This window comes from Hemiscyllium ocellatum, chromosome 24 (assembly GCF_020745735.1).
Source record: "Hemiscyllium ocellatum isolate sHemOce1 chromosome 24, sHemOce1.pat.X.cur, whole genome shotgun sequence".
NCBI lineage: Eukaryota > Metazoa > Chordata > Chondrichthyes > Orectolobiformes > Hemiscylliidae > Hemiscyllium > Hemiscyllium ocellatum.
The window spans coordinates 58643940-58666787 of record NC_083424.1 but is presented as its reverse complement, the minus strand read 5'-3'; the positions used below and the strand labels follow the sequence as shown (position 1 = coordinate 58666787).

At 46.5% G+C, this 22848-nt stretch overlaps 2 protein-coding genes across 2 annotated transcripts in view; one reads left to right on the top strand and one right to left on the bottom strand.

The window, feature by feature from the left end:
- The first annotated feature begins 388 nt into the window (after positions 1–388).
- Positions 389–1852, top strand: LOC132827263 (testis-specific serine/threonine-protein kinase 1-like). The gene has a single exon (XM_060843885.1). It carries the CDS (start codon positions 389–391, stop codon positions 1850–1852), a length of 1464 nt encoding a protein of 487 aa, XP_060699868.1.
- Positions 1853–3923: 2071 nt separating this feature from the next.
- Positions 3924–22848, bottom strand: part of ess2 (ess-2 splicing factor homolog) — a 54688-nt gene continuing 35763 nt past the window's right edge. The window contains exons 8-10 of the mRNA XM_060843884.1: positions 18349–18458; positions 17370–17485; positions 3924–6030 (exon numbers count right to left, since the gene is read on the bottom strand). Coding sequence (XP_060699867.1) covers positions 5655–6030; positions 17370–17485; positions 18349–18458 — 602 coding nt within the window. The 3' untranslated portion in view covers positions 3924–5654. The remainder of the gene's footprint in view (positions 6031–17369; positions 17486–18348; positions 18459–22848) is intronic.

Here is a 22848-nt window from a genome sequence, read left to right as displayed (position 1 = left end):
TGATGACCACATCGTCAAGGTATGTTGTTAGGCAGACTTCAGAACAGGTCACCAAACCCCTTCATTTTAAAGGCATAGTCCCAAAACGTAGTATATAAAAATCTTGTATTTGTAGCACCCTACAAGTCATATGATGATCATTGTGCCATCATCTTTATGTCACAACACAAACATTCTTTTTAGATCCATCACAACCACAGTTGCCAGATCCAAGACGGTGACTTTACTAAAGTTACTGTTTGCGAAAAGAAGTCTCTTTCAGGACTGAAAGGGCACACAGAACACTTGTATGCTGTGCAGAGGTGCCTGTGAGCCTGTTTCCATGGAGATTGTGAGTAGGTAAGAGGTAGGAAGGGAGTGCGAACTCACATATTGATGTCACAGCACCATGGATGATGGGGTAGTCCTCAAAAAACGGGGCTACACCTTAGGTGTCAATCTGGGGGAGGGGTCATATGCCAAAGTCAAGTCTGCCTACTCTGATCGGCTGAAGACTAACGTGGCTGTTAAAATTATCGATAGGAGGAAGGCTCCTGCTGATTTCCTGGAGAAGTTTCTGCCCCGTGAGTTGGAAATCTTGGCTTTGCTCAATCACCGCTACATCGTAAAAACATTTGAGATTTTTGAGACTTCAGATGGAAAGGTTTACATTATTATGGAATTGGGTGTTCAGGGAGATTTATTGGAGTTCATTAAAACAAGGGGGGCTTTACCTGAGGAGGTATCACGTAAGATGTTCCGTCAGTTGGCACTGGCCGTTAAGCACTGTCATGAGCTAGGTGTAGTCCACCGAGATTTAAAGTGCGAGAATCTCCTTCTAGACAAGGACTTCAATATCAAGCTCTCAGACTTTGGTTTTGCCAAGCGATGCAGTACAGATGATCAGGGACGACCCTTGCTCAGCAAAACTTTTTGTGGCTCTGCAGCATATGCAGCTCCTGAAGTCCTGCAAGGCATTCCTTACCAGCCCAAAGTGTATGATGTTTGGAGCCTTGGGGTAATCCTTTTCATCATGGTGTGTGGCTCGATGCCATACGATGACTCCAACATCAAAAGGATGCTTAGGATTCAGAAAGAGCACAGGGTGGATTTTCCCCGTTCAAAGGTGGTTCCTGCAGACTGCAAGGAACTGATCTATCGCATGCTCCACCCTGACACCAGCAAGCGGCTCACCATTGAAGAGGTCCTGGAACATCCTTGGCTCTTTACTGCCAAGATGAAAGAAACGACTTCAACCAAAAAAGTAGATCAAAGTGCTGAGAAGAGAGAGGAGAAGAGAGAGGAGAAGCATGGCCATACCAAGGACGAACGACATGAAGGAAAAACAGAGCAGAAACGAGACGCAAAATACCAGTGGGAAATTGAAGCCGGCCATGAATGGGTAGACATGAAACATGAGGCAAAACATGAGTGGATGAACATGAAACGGGACAAGGCAGATGGCAAGCATGAAGCTGAGCGTAAAGAGGAGGCCAGGAATGAGGGGAAATCCGATTTCAAGAGTAGAACCTCACCTCAGGAAGCAAGGGACGCAAAGCACCATTCAAAAGTACCAAGATCTGAGCACAGGAGTAGCACCAAGACAGCTGGGAGAGCAGAGAAGTCTCCAGATGCCAAAACCGATCCTGAAACTGACAACAGACTGGAACCAAGAACAGATACAAGGGGCAGCAGACGCAAATCAAGAAGCCTTAGACTAGCTGACGAGGATCATCCTGATGACAGCGAGGTCTATCCTGATCAGGAGAGCTTCATCGAGGCACAGAGCAAGGCAGAGCTGAAAAAGGTTAGCTCCAGAAAATCAAAATCTATTGAAAAACGGGGCAAACATTCTAGCAAATCTCGCACCTAGATATCAGGAGAGACAAGAGTTCAAGTACCCTGTAAAAACAACCAACTTCTGAACCAGTCATCTGTTTTACTGCTTATAAAAGAAATCTAATAAAGAACCAGGAAGAAACTGATAAACCTCTAATATTTAGAGTGAGACTATAGCAGTGTTTGCAATATGATATGGAAAGATGACCCCTGCACTTGCTGAATACATTAGATCCTGATGTTGAAATTCTCATCTTGGTTTTAAAATATGTGCACAGCCTCAGGCATTCACACCGCCAACACACCCACCCCTTTCCCAAAATCACCTCCGGCTTTGCAGACAACTCTGCTGCAAGACCTCTGCTCTTCCCCCAATTCTGGATGTTTCTACATTAATCATTTCAATATTAGGGGTTTTACTTTTATTTGCCCGGGCGCCAAGCTTTGGAATCCACCTCTTTGAATCTCATTAGTTAATTTCCTCACTTAAGATGCACCTTAAAAGTTTATACTTACCATGATTTTGGTCACCTGCACTAATATAGATGTAGCTTGATGTCATACTGGGTTTGTAAAACTGCTTCACAGCATCTCAATGTAAAGTAATTCAGGCTCACTTTCCAAAACAGGACTGAAAGAACGCTGTACTGTCAGAAGTGCCATTTTTCAGATAAGGCACTAAAGAGAAGTCTTGTCCATCCCTTTGGTGACCGTAGAAGATCTCATGGTAGCCTTTTAAAGATGGGGAGGACAGTGGCAGGGTAGTAATATTGCTGGACTTGTAATTCAGAACGCCAGGCTGATGTTCTGGGGACATGGTCTTGAATCCCACCCTGGCAAATAGTGAAATTTGAATTCAATAAAAATCTGTAGTCAAAAACTGGTTTGATGGCAACCATGTCATAAAAACCATCTGACTCACTAACATTCTTCAGGGAAAAAAATCTGTCATTCTTACCTGGTCTAGCCTACGTGTGGCTCCAGAGCCACAGTAATGTGATTGACTTTTAACATCCAAACAAAAAATATTTTTTAAAAATTCAAAGCAAAGGAGTTATCTCCATTCCCTAACTAATATTTACCCCTCAATCAACATCACAAAAAAAGATTTCATTGCTGTTTATGGGAGCTATACAACAGTGATGATACTTTAAAAATAATTTACTGGCTGAACAGCACTTGGAGATGTTAAGTGGCCATGAAAGGCACAATGTAAACATGTCTTTTTTCTCTATTTACAAATTGTTGTTGCTGCTTTTATTACAGTACAGAGTGATGAAAGCATAGAGCTAGGACCTGTGAATAACACATGGGTCAGTCAAGCACCTGAAACAGGAGAAACAAATTCAGGTCGGGGAACGGAAGTCTGGTGAATGAGGATGATATAAAATGAAAGGTGAGGTTAGGAATGACAGTCTGGAAATCTGTTGTCCAGCTCTTCAAGAGTTCATGCTCCTTAGCAGCCATGTTCAGTTATAACATTGCTTCATCAGGACAAAGGCATTATCTGCACCTTCTGATCTGAACCATTCCTGCTAATCCCATAAAACTACTGGCAGATCTTTAGTCCTTTCCTTTCTCAGTATCTCATTCATTGTCTGCCTCAAATCTTGGTCATTCAGTTTACGGGAACTCAGCGCTGCTGGGTCTGGATGATAAACCCACGGGTGCTGACTTTGAATCACACTGGGGACAAACAATGAAACTGAACTTAGTCAGTTTGGACAATTGTGGTTGGCACTGGATAATCAGCATGAATTAAAAAAACCCAATGCCCTTGAGAAAGAGAAACCTGCCTCCCTTGCCTATAGATGACAACAATATCTTAGTCTGCTTGGATGCATGCTCTCAAAGGTTATGGGGATAGCAAAGTGCACTGCACATATCCCAAAAGGACACAAATACTCTGCAACTTCCTCATTAAAAAAGTTTACATTGCAATCTATTTCATTTAATGTTTAATAAATCCAAATTAAATTTCATATCTCCTTCCTTCTTCTCTGTAGTCCCTGCTCCTCACAGTACGACCATATGGTTTCTAATTTGAAAATCTTTACCTTTAATTTTAAAAAGAAACAATGGAAATGCATTGGTTTTTTTCAGCATTTACCTTTGGAGCATTTATTACAAGGACAAAAATTACTGTATTAATTGACAAAAATAATCGAAATTATCAAACCATATTGTGCTGCGATGGATTGTGCCCTTACCTGGGGCACCTACGATAGCAAAGATACCTTCATAAAAAATGCAAATCCACACAGGACTATGGAGTGAGTTGTCATTCAGTTGACAGACGAGGCTCATCGAGTGACATTGAACCCTAACATCCAGCCTGACCAAGGGCTGCCTCCACCCTGCAGTTCGCTTGAAGTGTTACAAAGGCATCACCAATCACAACTCATTGCCTAGGCAGGAGCAAAGGAATGCCCAAGGAGGTTGGAGGACAAAAAGCATCGTAGCATCAACAGAGAGAGACAGGAGGTGTGGAACAGGGAACAGCAGAGTCAGGGTGTGGGGAGAACAACAGTAGTGGTTGGGGGGAGAGAAGAATTGTGGGGTGGAGGAGACACGACAGAGATTAAAACATTGATATATGGAGAGAAAGACAGACACATAGAGGGACAAAGAGAGAGATACAGAGGGAAAGAGAGAGAGAGACAGACATATACAGGGGTAAAGAGTAGGAAAATGACACAGATAGAGGGGAGAAACAGATAAAGAGAGAGATATAGAGGGGGTAGGAGAGGGCATAGATGGGAGGATGAAGGGGGCAAAGAGACAGGGCATGGATAAGATGATATGTGACAGAGAGGGGAAGGGAGAGGAAAAAAGTGGGATGGTGAGTGTGACGGAGGAGGGGGTGGGGTGAAGAAGGAGGAGGACAGGAGAGGAGAGGGATGACAGAGGAGGAGGAGGATAAAGGAGAGGGATAATGGAGGAGGAGGAGTAGAAGAGAGGGGAGGGATAACAGAGGAGGAGAGAGGAGAGGAGGGGTGACAGAGGAGGAGGAGGATAGAGGGGAGGGATGACAGAGGAGGAAGAGAAGGGGGCTCTGAGGAGGAGAGGAGGGAAGGGGTGGCAGAAGACGAGAGGGGAGGGTTGACTAAGGAGAGGACAGGAGAGTGGAGAGGTGGCAGGAGGGGAGGAGAAGGGAGGAGTGACTGAGAGGAGGGGAGGCCGATGGAGGTAAGCAAGGAGCCAAAGGGGAGGGGAGGATGCAGAAGGAGAAGGGGAGGGAGCTCTGCCAGGATGTTGCACATGTTCTGGGTGATGATCTGCATAGTTGGCCCAGGGTAAGTTGGGATTTTCAAGAAAGTAATGTCCAATTTGCCCATTTTTTCAAACCAAAACCACTCGATGGAATACGCAGCTTCAATTTGAAAAGAGCTCAGCTGCTGTCACCCCCAAGTTCAAGGCTGACAGTGAGGGGTTGAGCAAGTTTGTTTGGAGTTCACAGGAGACAAGTGAACACTGATGTTAATAAATCATGGAAATAGTTTCCAGAGTCCTAACTGCAATTATACTGCAGACACCAAGAAGCTGAAGCAGTGTTGGCGCTGGATCATCTGAAGCATGTAGTTGAACAGCCATGTGAGTGTATGCACTGCAAACTTCACTGTGGGATACACAAATTATTCATTCCTCAGACATCATTACTCAGGGTCAGAGAGGTTACAAACTCACAAATTATGGACGAGCTGGCAAAGACAGAGTTAACATCAACAGCAACTGTGAGTTGCACCAAAACCAAGTTTGTTGAATCAGAAAGCGTCCTTTGGCGGGGAGATTGTATTTGTATCTCAGTATGAATGTGAATACACATGAAATCGTCTTTACTTCTCAAACATTCCTCTTATCTTTGCGACATATTTCAGATTTCCAAACTCATCATAATCAGCTCTTGTGAGTTGAAGGGTCAATGAGGTGCTGGGTTGTGGAGGAACATGCTCAGCAACTTTCTTCCTTCTAGGCAGCTGCAGTAGGTTATCAGTGATGGAGCTGGGGTCCTGGCTGCTCGGGGTGTGCAAGACACCAAGGGCATTAGGTGTTATACCAACACATGGTACTTTGCAACGTGGCGTTTGTTTGGGAGCCGGTGATGGGGTGTAACTAGCACGTAAAGCTCTGTCTGTGTACTTGCTGGAGGTCCGATTGACAAGACGCTGCAAGGCTGGTGACATCACAGGGCTGATTCCATGCGGAGAAAGACTGGGAGAAAAAGAGAGAAAGAGAAACATATCCATGAGCTCAAAGACTAAAGTTTACATGAAAAAAAATCAACCCAATCATTACTATTCATAAATTTCACTTTCCACCTGAGGCAGTCCTATCGATCACATGCATGCTGCTTTGTGAACCAGGACCAGAAATCGTCCCCGTCAAACCACTGCCTGAGGTAAACAATTTACAGTAGGGTTTTGATAAGGGGTCAGTAAACTACACTGGCGTGCCTTGAGGGTGGGGACTGGAGATTGTGATGGAGGTATAGTAGCATGAATTGAGAAACAGAAAATAGATGCAGGAGTAGGCCTTTCGGCTCTTTGAGCCTGCAACACCATTCAATATAATCATGCAACCTCAGTATCCCATTTCTGCCCTCTCCGCCTACCCCTTGATCCCTTTAGCCACGAGGACCATGCCCAGCTCCTTCTTGAATATATCCAATGAACCGGCTCCAACAGCTTCCAGTGGGAGAGAATTCCACAGGTTCACAACAATTCTTCCTCATCCTGAATAGTTTACCCCTTATTCTTAGATTGTAACCCCTAATTCTGGGCTTCCCCAACATCGGGAACATTCTTCCCGCATCCAGCCTGTCCAGTCCCATCAGGATTTTATGTTTCTATGAGATCCTCCCTCATTCTTCTAAATCCCAGTGAGTACAAACCCAGTCAATCCAGTCTTCCCTCATAAATCAGTCCTGCCATCCCAGCAATCAGTCTGGTGACCCTTCGTTGGGCTCCCTCAATAGCAGGAATGTCCTTCCTCAGGCTAGGAGACCAAAACTGCACACAATACTCAAGGTATGGCCTTGTATAACTGCAGTAAGACATCCTTACTTCGATACTAAAATCCTCTTGCTATGAAGGCCCACATGCCATTAGCTTTCCTCACTGCCTGCTGCACCTGCGTACCAACCTTCAGCGACTGTTCCACCATGACACCCAGGTCTCGTTGCACCTCACCTTCTGCCAACTGCTGCCATTCAGATGATAATCTGCCTCCATTTAGATGATAATCTGCCTTCCTGTTTTTGTGACCAAAGTGGATAACCTCACATTTATCCACATTATTTTGCTTTTGCCTAGTATTTACCCACTCAGCCAGTCTGTCCAAGTCACCCTGCAGCCTCTTACCATCCCCTTCACAGCACACACTGCCACCCAGCTTAATGTCATCTGCAATTTGGAGATACTGCATTCAATTCCTTCATCCAAATTGTTAATGTATATTTTGAACAGCTGAGGTCCCAGCACTGAACCCTGCCGGATCCCTCTTGCCTGTTACTCTGAAAATGACCAGTTTATTCCAACTCTCTGCTTCCTGTCTGCCAACCAGTTCTCTATCCGTATCAATACATTACCTCTGGTACCATGAGCTTTAATTTTCCTCACTAATCTCTGTATGGAACCTTGTCAAAAGCCTCGTGAAAGTCCAGATAACAACACCTTCTCCACTCTACTGGTCACAACCTCAACACATTCCAGAAGATATGTCAAGCATGACTTCCCTTTAGTGATTTCCATGCCGAGTTGGACTGATTCTATCACTGCCTCTCAAATGCTCAGTTTTATATCCTTCATAATTAACTCCAGCATTTTCCCCACCTTCAATGTCAGGCTCACCTGCCTATAATTCCCCATTTCCCCCTCAAGTCACTTTTTTAACAAGTGACGTCACATTAGCTACCCTCCAGTCAATTGGAATTCTTCTAAAGTCTACAGAATGCTGGAAGATGATCACCAATGTACCCGACATTGAGGACTACTTCCTTAAGTACTCAGTGATGCAGAGCATCAGGTCCCAGGGACTAAGCAAGTTTTAATCCCATCAATTTCTCCAATACCATTTCCTGACTAAGAAAGATTTCCTACAGTTCCTCCTTCATTTTTGACTCTCTCCCCTAGCATTTCCCTCCGGTCCATCTCTTTGTTGCCCATTATCAATTCACCTGATTCTAACTGCAAGGGACCGACATTTGTCTTCACCAGTCATTTTCTCTTCACATATCTGTAGAAGCTTTTCCAATCAGTTTTCATATTTTCTGTAAGATTACTTTCATATTCAATTTTCTCTTTGCAAATTAAACCTTTTGTTTCCCTCTGCTGAATTTTAAATTTCTCCCGATCCTTAGGTTTGATGCTTTTTCTGGCCAATTTATCTGCCTCCTCTCTGGCTTTAACCTTATCTCTGATTTCCCTCGTTATCTATGGTATCCTGATTTCCCTCGTTAGCCACTGATTAATATCATAATCTAATATCAATCAATGATTTGGATGAAAATAAAATACTGCAGATGCTGGAGTCCCAAAGAAGTCACACTGGATTCGGAACATTTACTCTGTTCCTCTCTCAATGGATGCTGCTCACCTGCTGAGTTTCTCTGGCATTTTATGTTTTGGTTAATTATTTGGGGGAAGAGGAGAGGGACGGGGTCGGGGGAGAGAGAGAGAGAGAGAGACAGGGGAGGGAGAGGGAGAGGAAAGAGACGGGGCGGGGCAGAGAGACGGGGGGGGGGGGAGAGAGAGAGAGAGAGAGAGAGAGAGAGAGAGAGAGAGAGAGAGAGAATCGGGGGAGAGAGAGAGAGAGACGGGGGTCGAGAGAGAGAGAGAGAGAGACGGGGGTCGAGAGAGAGAGAGAGAGAGAGAGAGAGAGAGAGAGAGAGAGAGAGACGGGGGAGAGAGAGAGAGAGACAGGGTCAGGGGGGGAAGAGAGAGCGAGAGCGCGAGAGACGGGGTCGGGGGAAGAGAGAGACGGGGGGGGGGGGAAGAGAGAGACGGGGGGGGGGGAAGGGAGAGACGGGGGGGGGGGAAGGGAGAGACGGGGGGGGGGAAGGGAGAGACGGGGGGGGGGGGGGGGGGGAAGGGAGAGACGGGGGGGGGGAAGGGAGAGACGGGGGGGGGGGGAAGGGAGAGACGGGGGGGGGGGAAGGGAGAGACGGGGGGGGGGAAGGGAGAGACGGGGGGGGGGGGGAAGAGAGAGACGGGGGGGGGGAAGGGAGAGACGGGGGGGGGGAAAGGGAGAGACGGGGGGGGGGAAGGGAGAGACGGGGGGGGGGGAAGGGAGAGACGGGGGGGGGGGGGAAGGGAGAGACGGGGGGGGGAAGAGAGAGAGAGAGAGAGACGGGGGAAGAGAGAGCGAGAGCGCGAGAGACGGGGTCGGGGGAAGAGAGAGACGGGGGGGGGGGGGGGGAAGAGAGAGACGGGGGGGGAAGGGAGAGACGGGGGGGGGGGGAAGAGAGAGACGGGGGGGGGAAGGGAGAGACGGGGGGGGGGGAAGGGAGAGGGGGGGGGGGGAAGGGAGAGACGGGGGGGGGGGGAAGAGAGAGACGGGGGGGGGGGAAGAGAGAGACGGGGGGGGAAGAGAGAGACGGGGGGGGGGGGAAGAGAGAGACGGGGGGGGAAGGGAGAGACGGGGGGGGGGGGGAAGAGAGAGACGGGGGGGGGGGAAGAGAGAGACGGGGGGGGGGGGAAGAGAGAGACGGGGGGGGGGGAAGAGAGAGACGGGGCGGTGAAGAGAGAGACGGGGGGGGGGAAGAGAGAGACGGGGGGGGGGAAGAGAGAGACGGGGGGGGGGAAGAGAGAGACGGGGGGGGGGGGGAGAGAGAGAGGGGGGGGGGGGGAAGAGAGAGACGGGGGGGGGGGAAGAGAGAGACGGGGGGGGGAAGAGAGAGACGGGGCGGTGAAGAGAGAGACGGGGGGGGAAGAGAGAGACGGGGGGGGGGGAAGAGAGAGACGGGGTCGGGGGAAGAGAGAGACGGGGTCGGGGGAAGAGAGAGACGGGGGGGGGAAGAGAGAGACGGGGTCGGGGGAAGAGAGAGACGGGGTCGGGGGAAGAGAGAGACGGGGTCGGGGGAAGAGAGAGACGGGGTCGGGGGAAGAGAGAGACGGGGTCGGGGGAAGAGAGAGACGGGGTCGGGGGAAGAGAGAGACGGGGGGGGAAGAGAGAGACGGAGAGGGAGAGACGGGGAGGAACGGGGGTCGGAGGGAAGACGAGGGGAAGGAGACAGAGAGGGTAGGGAAGAGACAGGGCGGGAGTGGAAAGAGGCAGAAAACCAGTGACAGCGAGAGAGAGAAATCCAGAGAGAGTGCAGGAGCACGAAAGCATGAGAGCGCGAGAGCGAAAACAAGAGAGTACAAGAAACATCTCGAGAGAGAGAGACAGAGCGAGAGAGAAAATAGTGTGAGAGGGTGAGAGAAAGACAGAGAACCGAGAGAGAGACTTTGATGGGGACGAGGGTGAGAGAGAGAGATTGAGAGATGGTAGTTGGGTTGGGGTGGAATTGACCCAAGTGCAGGGTGGGGGCAAGAGGAGACAGCGGAACGGTGTTGTAGGGTGGTCGGCAGAGTGAAGCAATCAATGTGTGGGGAGAGAGTTGGGGAGATACTTTGGGTTTGGCATTGTGTTGGGCAGTGGGTATTATACAGGGGCAGAGACTGTTTCAACAGGGCAGGTGACTGAGGTGTCAGTGCAGGAGCACATTGGGGCCAGCGACCATAATGCTATTGGCTTTAAAATAGTGATGGAAAAAGATAGACCTGCTCTAAAGGTTGAAGTCCTAAACTGGAGGAAGGCCTATTTTGATGGTATTAGGCAAGAACTTTCAAAACTTGATTGAGGGCAAATGTTCGCAGGTAAAGGGACGGCTGGAAAATGGGAAGCCTTCAGAAATGCGGTAATGAGAGTCAAGACACAGTACATTCCTGTTAGAGTGAAAGGCAAGGCTGGTAGGTGTAGGGAATGCTCGATGACTAAAGAAATTGAGGTTTTAGTTAAGGAAAAGAAGGAAGCATATATCAAGTATAGACAAGATAGATTGAATGAATGAATCCTTAAGAGTATAAAGGCAGTAGGAGTATACTTCCAAAAGGGAAATCAGGATGGCAGAAATGGGACAGGAGATAGCTTTGGCAAATAGGGATAAAGAGAATCCAAAGGGATTCTATAAAATACATTAAGGACCAAAGGGTAAACCAGGGCAGAGAACAGGGCCCCTGAAGTCCAGCTTCAAGTTAACTTTCCATGGTTATACTGCAATATGGATTGTTGCCTAATTTATACTTTGATTTCTGTTAGTCTTATGACTTAATTAATCTTTTTTAAGAAAGGGCTGCAGAGGAACAACATTCCCTTCCTTCAGCAAAAAAAAAAATCTGAGGTGGATAATCTGCAAAGTGTGATGTTCTGATATATTGGTCTAGTGATAGTATACGTAATGGCTAACAAATTTGTCTTACATCGGTTCATTGGATTGACTTGACATGTCTGAGAGACTAAAAAGGTCCCTTTTCACCAGACCTTGTTTCTTTTCAATATATTTTGAGGTGGCACGGTGGCTCAGTGGTTAGCACTGCTGCCTCACAGCGCCAGGGACCCAGGTTCAATTCCAGCCTCATCCAACTGTCTGTGTGGAGTTTGCACATTCTCCCCGTGTCTGCGTGGGTTTTCTCTGAGTGCTCCGGTTTCCTCCCACAGTCTGAAGATGTGCAGGTCAGGTGAATTGGCCATGCTAAATTGCCCATAGTGTTAGGTGCATTAGTCAGAGGGAAATGGGTCTGGGTGGGTTACTCATCGAAAAGTCAGTGTGGACTTGTTGGTCCAAATGGCCTGTTTCCATACTGTAGGGAATCTAATCTAAAAATGAGCAAGGCACCCTATGCATGGAACTGCAGGAGGTTGGAGAAATACCAAATGAGTATTTTGCATCAGTGTTTACTGTGGAAGAAGACACAGAAGATATAGAATGTGGGAAAATAGACGCTGACATCTTGAAAAATGCCCATATTACAAAGCTGGATGCTTTATTTATGAAAACTGGTAAGGAAACAGATAGGTGGTTTTGTGGGGGCGACAGAGACTCACGTTTGGTATGTTGCCTCCCAGGTGCAAGGGTACGTGATGTCTCTGATCGTGTTTTCCGGGTCCTTAAGGGGGAGGGGGAGCAGCCCCAGATCGTGGTCCACGTTGGCACCAACGACATAGGTAGGAAGAGGGGTGAGGATGTTAGGCAGGCTTTCAGGGAGCTAGGTTGGAAGCTCAGAGTTAGAACAAACAGAGTTGTTGTCTCTGGTTTGTTACCCGTGCTACGTGATAGAGAGTCGAGGAATAGGGAGAGAGAGCAGTTAAATGCGTGGCTACAGGGATGGTGCAGGAGGGAGGGATTCCGGTTTCTGGACAACTGGGGTTCTTTCTGGGGAAGGTGGGACCTCTGTAAACAGGATGGTCTACACCTGAACCTGAGGGGCACCAGTATCTTGGGGGGAGGTTTGCTAGTGCTCTTTGGGAGGGTTTAAACTAACTCTGCAGGGGCATGGGAACCTGGACTGTAGCTTTATGGTACAGGACCTTGAGTGTAGGGGGGGTTAGGAACAAGGCATCGATCTCAAAGGAGGGTGCCTGTAAACGGGAAGGTGGCTTGAAGTGTGTATACTTCAATGCCAGAAGTATAAGAAATAAGGTAGGTGAACTTGCAGCGTGGGTTGGTACCTGGGACTTCGATGTTGTGGCCATTACAGAGACGTGGGTAGAACAGGGGCAGGAATGGCTGTTGCAGGTTCCAGTGTTTAAATGTTTTAGCAGGGTCAGAGATGGGGGTAAAAGAGGGGGTGGTGTGGCATTGCTTGTCAAGGATAGTATTACAGCGGTGGAAAGGACAATGGAGGAAGACTTGCCATGTGAGGTAGTTTGGGCTGAGGTTAGAAATAGGAAAGGTGAGGCCACCCTGTTAGGAGTTTTCCACAGGCCTCCCAATAATCCGAGAGAAGTAGAGGAAAGTATTGCGAGGATGATTCAGGAGAAGAGTGAAAGTAGCAGGGTGGTTGTTATGGGGGACTTTAACTTCCCAGATATAGACTGGGAAAGCTATAGCTCGAGTTCGTTAGATGGGTCGGTGTTTGTCCAATGTGTGCAGGAGGGTTTCCTGACACAATATGTAGACAGGCCAACAAGAGGTGAGGCCATACTGGATTTGGTTCTAGTTAATGAACCAGGCCAGGTGTTAGACTTGGACGTAGGTGAGCACTTTGGGGACAGTGACCACAATTCGGTGATTTTTACTTTAGGGATGGAGAGGGATAAGTGTGCACTGCAGGGCAAGAGTTATAGCTGGGGGCAGGGAAATTATGATGCAGTGAGGCATGACTTAGGATGTGTGGATTGGAAAAATAGGCTTCAAGGGAAGAACACAAATGATATGTGGAGATTGTTCAAGGAACAGCTATTGGGTGTCCTTGATAAGTATGTACCAGTCAGGCAGGGAGTAAAGGGTCTTGTGAGGGAGCCGTGGTTTAATAAGGAATTGGAATCCCTTGTGAAAGGGAAGAGGGCGGCCTATGTAAAGATGAGGCGTGAAGGTTCAGTTGGGGCGATTGAGAGTTATAAGGTAGCCAGGAAGGATCTAAAGAGAGAGCTAAGAGCAGCGAGAAGGGGACATGAAAAGTCTTTAGTTGGTAGGATTAGGGAAAACCCAAAGGCTTTCTATAGGTATGTCAGGAATAAAAGGATGACTAGGGTAGGTATCGGTCCAGTCAAGGATAGTAGTGGGAAGTTGTGCGTGGAGGCGGAGGAGATTGGAGAGACACTAAATCAATACTTTTCGTCAGTATTCACTCAGGAACAGGACACTATTGCTGATATGAATATTGAGTCACAAGTGATTAGAATGGATGGCCTTGAGGTATGTAGGGAAGAGGTCTGGGGAATACTGGAGAGGATGAAAATAGATAAGTCCCCTGGGCCTGATGGTATTTATCCTAGGATCCTCTGGGAAGCTAGGGAGGAGATTGCAGAGCCATTGGCCTTGATTTTTATGTCGTCGTTGTCTACGGGAATAGTGCCAGAAGACTGGAGGATAGCGAATGTGGTCCCCTTGTTCAAGAAGGGGAGTAGGGATAGCCCGAGTAACTATAGGCCAGTGAGTCTCACTTCTGTTGTGGGCAAAGTCTTAGAGAGAATTGTAAGGGATAGGATTTATGGACATCTGGATAGGAATAATGTGATCAAGGATAGTCAGCATGGTTTTGTGAAGGGCAGGTCGTGCCTCACAAACCTTATTGAATTCTTTGAGAAGGTGACTAAGGAGGTGGACGAGGGTAAGGCAGTAGATGTGGTGTATATGGATTTTAGCAAGGCGTTCGATAAGCTACCCCATGGTAGGCTAATGCAAAAACTACGGAGGTATGGCATTGAGGGTGCATTAGAGGTTTGGATTAGGAATTGGCTGGCTGGAAGGAGACAGAGGGTAGTAGTTGATGGAAGAGGTTCATCTTGGAGTGCAGTTACTAGCAGTGATCCACAAGGATCTGTTTTGGGACCATTGCTGTTTGTCATCTTTATAAATGATCTAGAGGAGGGGCTTGAAAGCTAGGTGAGCAAGTTTGCGGATGACACGAAAGTCGGTGGAGTTGTGGACAGCGAAGAAGGATGTGGCAGGTTACAGCGGGATATAGATAAGTTGCAGAGCTGGGCAGAAAGGTGGCAAATGGAGTTCAATGTAGCTAAGTGTGAAGTCATTCACTTTGGTAGGAGTAACAAGAAGATGGATTACTGGGCTAATGGTAGGCTACTTGCTAGTGTGGATGAGCAGAGGGATCTTGGTGTCCATGTACACAGATCTCTGAAAGTTGCCACCCAGGTAAATAGTGCTGTGAAGAAGACATATGGTGTACTGGGCTTTATTGGTAGAGGAATTGAGTTCCAGAGTCCTGAGGTCATGTTGCAGTTGTATAAGACTCTGGTGCGGCCTCATCTGGAGTATTGTGTGCAGTTTTGGTCGCCATACCATAGGAAGGATGTGGAGGCACTGAAACGAGTGCAGAGGAGGTTTACCAGGATGTTGCCTGGCATGGTAGGAAGATCGTATGAGGAAAGGCTGAGGCACTTGGGGCTGTTCTCATTGGAGAAAAGAAGGTTTAGGGGAGATTTGATAGAGGTGTACAAGATGATTAGGGGTTTAGATAGGGTTGACAGTGAGAACCTTTTTCCGCTAATGGAGTCAGGTGTTACTAGGGGACACAGCTTTAAATTAAGGGGTGGTAGGTATAGGACAGATGTTAGGGGTAGATTCTTTACTCAGTGGGTTGTGAGTTCATGGAATGCCCTGCCAGTAGCAGTGGTGAACTCTCCCTCTTTATGGTCATTTAAGCAGGCATTGGATAAGCATATGGAGGTTATTGGGCTAGTGTAGGTTAGGTAGACTTTGGTCGGCGCAACATTGAGGGCCGAAGGGCCTGTACTGCGCTGTATTTTTCTATGTTCTATGTTCTATGAAAAGCCATGGAACTATGGACCGGTGAGCCTGACATCAATGGTAGTTTGCTTGAAGGAATCCTGAGGAACAGGATTTAATGTATTTGGAAAGGCAAAGGCTGATTAGGGATAGTCAGTATGGCTCTGTGTGAGAGAAATCATGTCTTACTAACTTGACTCAGTTTTTTGAAGAAGTAACGAAGAGAATTGATGAGGCCAGAGCGGTGGACGTGATCGGTATGGACTTGAGTAAGGTAGTGGACAAAGTTCCTCCTGGTAAACTGGTTAGAAAGGTTAGATCACATGGAATACAGGGAGAACTAGCCATTTGGATACAGAACTGGCTCAAAGGGAGAAGACAGAGGGTGGTTGTGGGTAGTTGTTTTTCAGACTGGAGGCCTGTAACCAGTGGAGTGCCACAAGGATCGGTGCTAGGTCCACTTCTTTTTGTCATTTATATAAATGATTTGGATGTGAACATAGGAGGTACAGTTAGTAAGTTTGCAAATGACACCAAAATTGGAGGTGTAGGAGACAGTGAAGTTTGCCTCAGATTACAACAGGATCTTGATTAGATGGACCAATCTGCCGAGGAGTGGCAGATGGAGTTTAATTTAATACATGTGAGGTGCTGCATTTTGTAAAGGCAAATCAGGGCAGGATTTATACACTTAAATGGCAAGGTCCTGGGGAGTGTTGCTGAACAAAGACCTTGGAGTGCAGGTTCATCGTTCCTTAAAAGTACAGTCGCAAGTAGATAGGATAGTGAAGGCGGCATTTGGTATGCTTTCCTTTATTGGTCAGAGCATTGAGTACAGGAGTTGGGAGGTCATGTTGTAGCTGAACAGGACATTGGTTAGGCCACCTTTGGTAAAATTACAGCATTTAAAAGGCATCTGGGTCGCTATGTGAATAGGAAGGGTTTAGAAGGAAATGGGCCAAATGCTGACAAATAGGACTAGTTCAGGTTAGGATATCCGGCCAGCATGGATGAGTTGGACCAAAGAGTCTGTTTGCATACTGTACTTCTCTATGATCTATGATCTCACTGGATAGCAGAATGGGCTTGAAGACCTGAATGGACTATTCTTGCTATTATTAGACTCCCTTGTATCCCAATTTGTACTGTGTACAACTCAAAAGTTTCAAGGACTGTTCCTAAATGGTGAGGGTAAAGCAGACTATTTGACTGCAGAGTGCATTGCAGGCTAGCCTGGGTTTCACTCTTTTCGCACAGGTATACAATGCTCACAGTGGTAGTTCACAGCAATTCAAACTCAGCTCAGCCGATCATCACAACCCCACAATCTTGCCTCAACAGTCCATCAGTGAGAAACTTCAGTTAGGAGGGTAACTTGTAGAATTTGGAACTGTTTTCTTGACAGAAGAAAGTTGAGCAGATTTTTGATAGAAACTTTCAAAATCATGAAAGGTGAGGATAGAGTAAATAGAAATATACTGTTCCCACTTGTAAGAGGATGGAGCATCAGAGGGTTCACATTTAAAGTAAACTGCAAGAAAAGCAATACAAAGTCAGAAAAAAACGTTTTTGCACACTGAATGGTTCGACTCTGGAATGCACTGTCTGGAAGTGGCATTAGATTATTATTAAAAGAAACAATGCATTTTATTAAAGGGAAAAAGCCAAAGTGTTCAGAGATATGATGGGTCCTGACTTCCTCCTGCATTGTAATAATTCTGAGACTCCGATTCACCAATCAAAAATACTTCACAGCATTAAAATTATTAAAGTGCTCTGGTAAACAATGTCCTACCAGCAGCCACTTGGAAATGTGTTGAGCATGATGTGCCCACTGGCATTCTGTTGAATGTGTTTCAAATCTTGCCAGCAGGACATTGCTGAATGTAGCTCCCTCTTACATCGCCCACAGTATAAAGTGGCGCAGTGCTCTGCTGGTCTGAGGACATGTTTCCCAGCTCTCACAAGGACTGAATCTAACAGCAGTAAAGAGTCCATTGGTACAATCAGTGACCTTGCCTGCGGCACACAACAAGCCTGGCCGACCCTGGGCCAAGGCACAAGGCACCAGTTGTAACTGTTTGTGCATGGTCAGTCTCACCTCGCCAGGCTCTGTGTGGCCTTTCGCAAAGCTTCCTGCTTCTTGGTTCTGTTCTTGGCAGCGACCTCATTGACCATTTTTAGGCCTAACCTCTCTCTGCGGCCTGGTTCGAGAATCTGTCAGAAGGAGAAACACTCTGGATCAGAGGGAAACCAATCACAGTAATTAAATAGATAGTTTCTTGAAGTGGCTGGTTCATTATTCTTGTCAATGTCAGTACCCCAGAAAAGCTCAGCCACAGTTCACCAGAGAGAGAATCCACCTGCTACAAAGTCCAAAGGCCAACTGTTTGGAGACAAGTCTCAGCTTTCAATATTATGATGGATGGCAAAGTTGTCACAGCTCACACTGATCATACCAGCTTAGGAGGAGCTGAAGGGACACTGGGCTCCATTACCAATACATTGAAACAATGAAACTCCAATCTCAATATATTCACATCACCTCATATAGGAGACATAACAAAGCAAACTGTGAGCAATTTTAAATAAATAAAACCAAATTGCTGGAGACACAAAAACTTGAGCAACACCACAGGAAAAATGGAGCAAATGCATCAGATAGATAACTGTCCATTCCAAAACCTGCATACTTTCGTTTTTGTTTGCTTTTATTATGACAGTAACCAGTCAGACCGCACAAAACTGAGGAGCTCATGTGTCAGACTAAAAAGGTGTTGCTGTCAGAGGGGGTGGATTTTGGAGTGGGAAGGGGAGGTTGGGTGTCGGGTGGTGAGGGGCTGTCAGATTGCAAAGGGGGTCGGACTGCGAGGGGAAGGTTGGATTGCGAGGTGAGGAGGTCAGATTGTGAGGTGAGTGTGTCGGACTGTGAGGAAGGTGGGGGTCAGTCTGTGTGAAGGATCAGTCTGAGGGTGTCCAGCTGTGAAGGGGTCAGTCTCAGTAGGTGTCAGACAGTGAAGGTCCATGAAAGATTGTCTGTCCTGACTGCTGCCCCCCCCCACCTGGTCTATTCTATTTACCTTAAATGCTGGTCCTGGCGTCCTGTCTACATGAGGACTTTCTGAGCTCTCCAGACGGAATGGAGTGCCTTCAATCTCACCCCACGTCATCATCGGGGAGTCATTCACACCTACAGGTACACAAGATGCAATCAATAGCCTTTCATGCTTGGTTACAAAATGTATTTTGTGGTGTAGACGTGGTTTCCCAATCTCTGGGCCAGAAGGCCCTGGTTCAAGTCCCACCTGCCCTGGGGATGTTATGTTTGAACAGATTGATTAAATAACTACATTCAGGCAAAGGAAATGGTATAAAGGTAATGTCGCTGGATTAAGCATTAAGCATCTCAGGACACAGGTTCAAAGTTAACCGTGGTACCTGATAGAAATTGCTAGGCCAGAGGATCCACATGAGTCACAGCTTGCTTCAGCAGCTGGACAGGACTGTCTTACAGTTCTGTTGGAGGATCACTTGACCTGAAAATAACTGATTTCTCCCCACAGATGCTGTAGATTTGCTGAGCTTTTCCGGCAATTCCTATTTTTGCTTCTGATTTACAGCATCCACAATTCTTTCAGTTTATACCTTAACAGGGGTTCAGTGTTGTGCATAAGCCAAATGGTGGCCACAATGCTGTGGTACCAGCTGGTACCTTTGACCTCTCCCCCTGACTCTGTCACAAAAATTCAGAAGTTGTTGGTCAACTTTTTCTGGGACAAGGTGGTGCACTGGATCGCTGCAAACGTTTGGAGTTTGCTCATTAAGGAAAGCCATCAGTTGCTGGTGCACCTCACGTTATGGACCAGGCTATACCCCCCTCAAAATATTTTTAAAAAGGTAGCCATGACCCAACATTTTTCTTATTTTAAAAGCAGATGTGAAATGGCTATTCCACGTGTGATGCAGCTGGTCAAGCCACTCAGTTTTAAGCAAAACATAATTTATTTAATCACAACAGTTGAAACACAAACTAAAGAAAATGGAATTTAGAATAACTTAATTATTGGAAAACTTAACCAACCCGTACAGCAACTTAACTAAGGAGCTGCTGCAATCCAGTAACATCCCATAAACATAACCCTTGGCTACAAAGTAAATTTAACACAGGTTCTTCCAGCAGGGGAGAACAACTATCCAAGTGATTTCAGAGAGAAATGTCAGTCAGGAATCATCTGCTGTAGCTGCAACCTTTTCCTGGACACGAGCATCTTGTAACTGCCACAGCTAAACCAAACGAGAAAAAAACCTGAACTGGGAGAACGGACCACTATCCTGCCCTTGTTAAACTAGAAATTTCTTCACCTCTGACTTTATGACCACTCTTGAGAAAAAAAATACAAAGAACAAAATAACCTTTTTAAAGTGACAGCATTGTCACACTTGGACCTTCCACTGTTGGACCCTGCACAGATACCTTTACATTGGACCTCTTCCCTGGCAATGCAATTCTTTTGAGTTATTTAGATTCAAAACATTAGCTTGTTCTCTCGCCATGGAGGCTGCTTGACCTGCTGTGATCTCCAGCATTTTGTATTTTCAGTACAGATTCCAGCATCTGCAATAATTTGCTCCTCAATTATAATATGCTGCTCCTGTTTAGGGTCTCCCTCGAGATACGACCTATACTACCAAACCTGATCAATATCTGGAACATGATCGACTCAGACCTTCCCACCACCAGGAAAGGCAGCAATCATCAGAGAACCACTGATCAGGAATCAGCACCTCCATCACAAGTTTGAGTGACTGGTGGAAAGGTCGGATGTGGCTGCGAGGCTGATCAGAATCAGGAACTTGGAGGTTGTTTAGGGAGCATTTGCTGCATGTGCTGGAAGGCAAGGAAGGGCTGGTAGTGTGAAGGAACCTTGGATGATAAGAGATGTTCTTGGGCCTCTGTTCTTTTTATAAATGACTTGGATGAGAAAATGGAAGGGTGTGTTTGTAAATTTGCCAATGACAAGAAAGTTGGTGGAGTTATGGTTAGCATGGTGGGCTGTTGTGGTTTCAAAGGGACATTGACAGCATGAAGGCTGGACTGAGAAGTGGCAAACTGAGTTCAACCTGGAAAAATGTGAATTGATTCATTTTGGAAGGTCAAATTTGAATGCTGAATACAGGGTTAAAGGTGGGATTCTTGACAGTGTGGAGTAAAAGCGGTATCTTGGTGTCCACGTCCACAGATCTCTCAAAGTTGCCACCCAAGTTGATTGGGTTGTCAAGAAGGCTTATGGTGTGTTGACCTTCATTAACAGGGGGGATTGAGTTTAAGAGCTGCGAGGTTCTACATTAGCTCTACAAAACCCTAGTTAGACCACACTTGGAATATTGTGTTCAATTCCAGTTGCCCCATTATAGAAAGGATGTGGAAGCTTTAGAAAGGGTGCAGAGGAGATTTACCAGGATGCTACCTGGACTGGAGGGCATATCTTATGAAGAAAGGCTGAGGGTGCTAGGGCTTTTCTTATTGGAGAAAGAAGGATGAGAGGTCACTTGATAGAACTGTACAAGATGATGGGAGGCATAGAGAGAGTAGGAAAAAAGGTCTGCACAACAAGGGTCTGTATTGTTCTATGTGCAGGGTGGCAGAGGCCTGGACTGGAACCTGCTGCAGGAGTTGGTAAACAGAGTGGGGTGGGCATCCAGCTCACCGCCAATGCCTTCCATTGCCTGCAGATGGCAATACTTGGACCCAACATCGAGCACCAAATGGAAGGTGCCCAGTGAACTGTATCAACACAGGAGTCCTCCCATTTTCCATCAAGGAGTTACGGTAAAGGATGTTGCATATAGCAGTCCCGTGGTGGCTCACCAATTCCAAGCCCGACTGCTTACTTTGTCATGCTGTGGGGTCTGATGACATGTATATTGGTTATAGAATATTTCACTATGCTTAATTATTTTAAAAACCTGTTACTGATGTGTTAGTTGGCACTTCAGCCCCATTCTCCTGATCCTTGGGCACCCAGTAGGGAGCCAAGCAAGTCAGATGCACTCCACATGCATCTCCCCTTGGGCCTGGCTGAATTAGCAGTAAAACATGGAGGAGATCCTAATTCCGATCTTCCTGCCCCTCTTTTGTGGCTATGTCCATGCCGAGAAGTCCTCAGAGTGAGAGACATGGACTCCATCAATACTCAAGGGGTATTTAGAGAGAGGGGGGCACAACAGCAGCTGGGGTGCATTATTGCTACCTGAAACTCCATTTTCATTTAGGCCCTCCATCTTTTCCTGTCCTTCCTTCACTTTTGTAATTGTTGCAGTGCCTCTGGTAGACATTGCTTGCTAATTAATTGTTTGGTACATTATTTGGGTGATTTGGTGATGGCTTTTACAAAAACAAAAAAAGCTGGTGGCAGGGGGCTGTTGTAGCACAGTTGTTGTGTCCCTGCCTCAGGGCTAGGAGGCCAAGGTTAAAACCCCACTGCTCTAGGTGTGTGTGTCATAACGTGTCTGAACAGGTTGATAACAAATATTTAGCTGGTTACAAATTACTGCTGCGCACACACTATTTTTGGCAGGCACACTTTGCTCCTGAGCATGCTGATTCATTGGACAGATGGCCATTGTTCAAGTTTCAATACTTGAGCACAAAACGCAGACCAAAAGATTATGCAGAACCAAGGCAATGTTGGATGGTCAATACTGAGGGAGCACCGCACTGTGAGTGGGCTTGTATTGAGGGATAATGTGCTGTCAGACTGTGTCCTATAGGAGACCAGAAGACCTAAAATTCCTGTTAAAATAGACGTACATGTTCCCCTGACAACTGTGTAAAGTGTTTCCTGGATTTGCGTTTTAACATTTCAGTCATGTCCAAGACAACTAGGCAGTGTACAGTACTTAAGCAATCATTTGTTTGCTGCGTACAGGATCTTGTTGTCATCCTTGTCCATGTAACAATAACTGCACTTCCAGTGAAGTCTTCTAGAGCATCTCTTTGAAGTAGGAGGGGCCTTTTTTGGAGAAAAGTACTTCCAGTCAAAGAGTCATAAGGATGTACAGCAGAGAAAAAGACCATTTGGTCTAAATTGTCCAAGCCGGCCAGATATCCTAATAAATCTTGGCCCATTTGCCAGCATTTGGCCCATATCTCTCTAAACCCTTCTTATTCATATACCCATCCAGATGCTCTTTAAGTGTTGCAATTGTACCAGCCTCCATGACTACTTCTGGCAGCGCATTCTGTACATACACCACCCTCTGCGTGAAAAAGTTGTCCCTTAGGTCCCTTTTAAATCTTTCCCTTTAGTTTTGGATTCCCCTACTCTAGGGAAAAGATCTTGTTTATTTATCCTCATGATTTTATAAACCTCTATGAGGTCACCCTCAGCCTCTGACGCTCCAGGGAGAACAGCCCCAGCCTATTCAACCTCTCCCTGTAGCTCAAATCCTCCAACCTGACAACATCCTTGTAAATCTTTTCTGAACCCTTTCAAGTTTCCCAACGTCATTCCTGTAGTAGGGAGAACAGAACTTCACACATTATTCCAAAAGTGGCCCAAGCAATGTCCTGTACAGCC

Excerpts from the sequence above, each read along its gene's own strand:
- LOC132827263 (XM_060843885.1), top strand. The coding sequence starts at position 389 with ATGGATGATGGGGTAGTCCTCAAAAAACGGGGCTACACCTTAGGTGTC.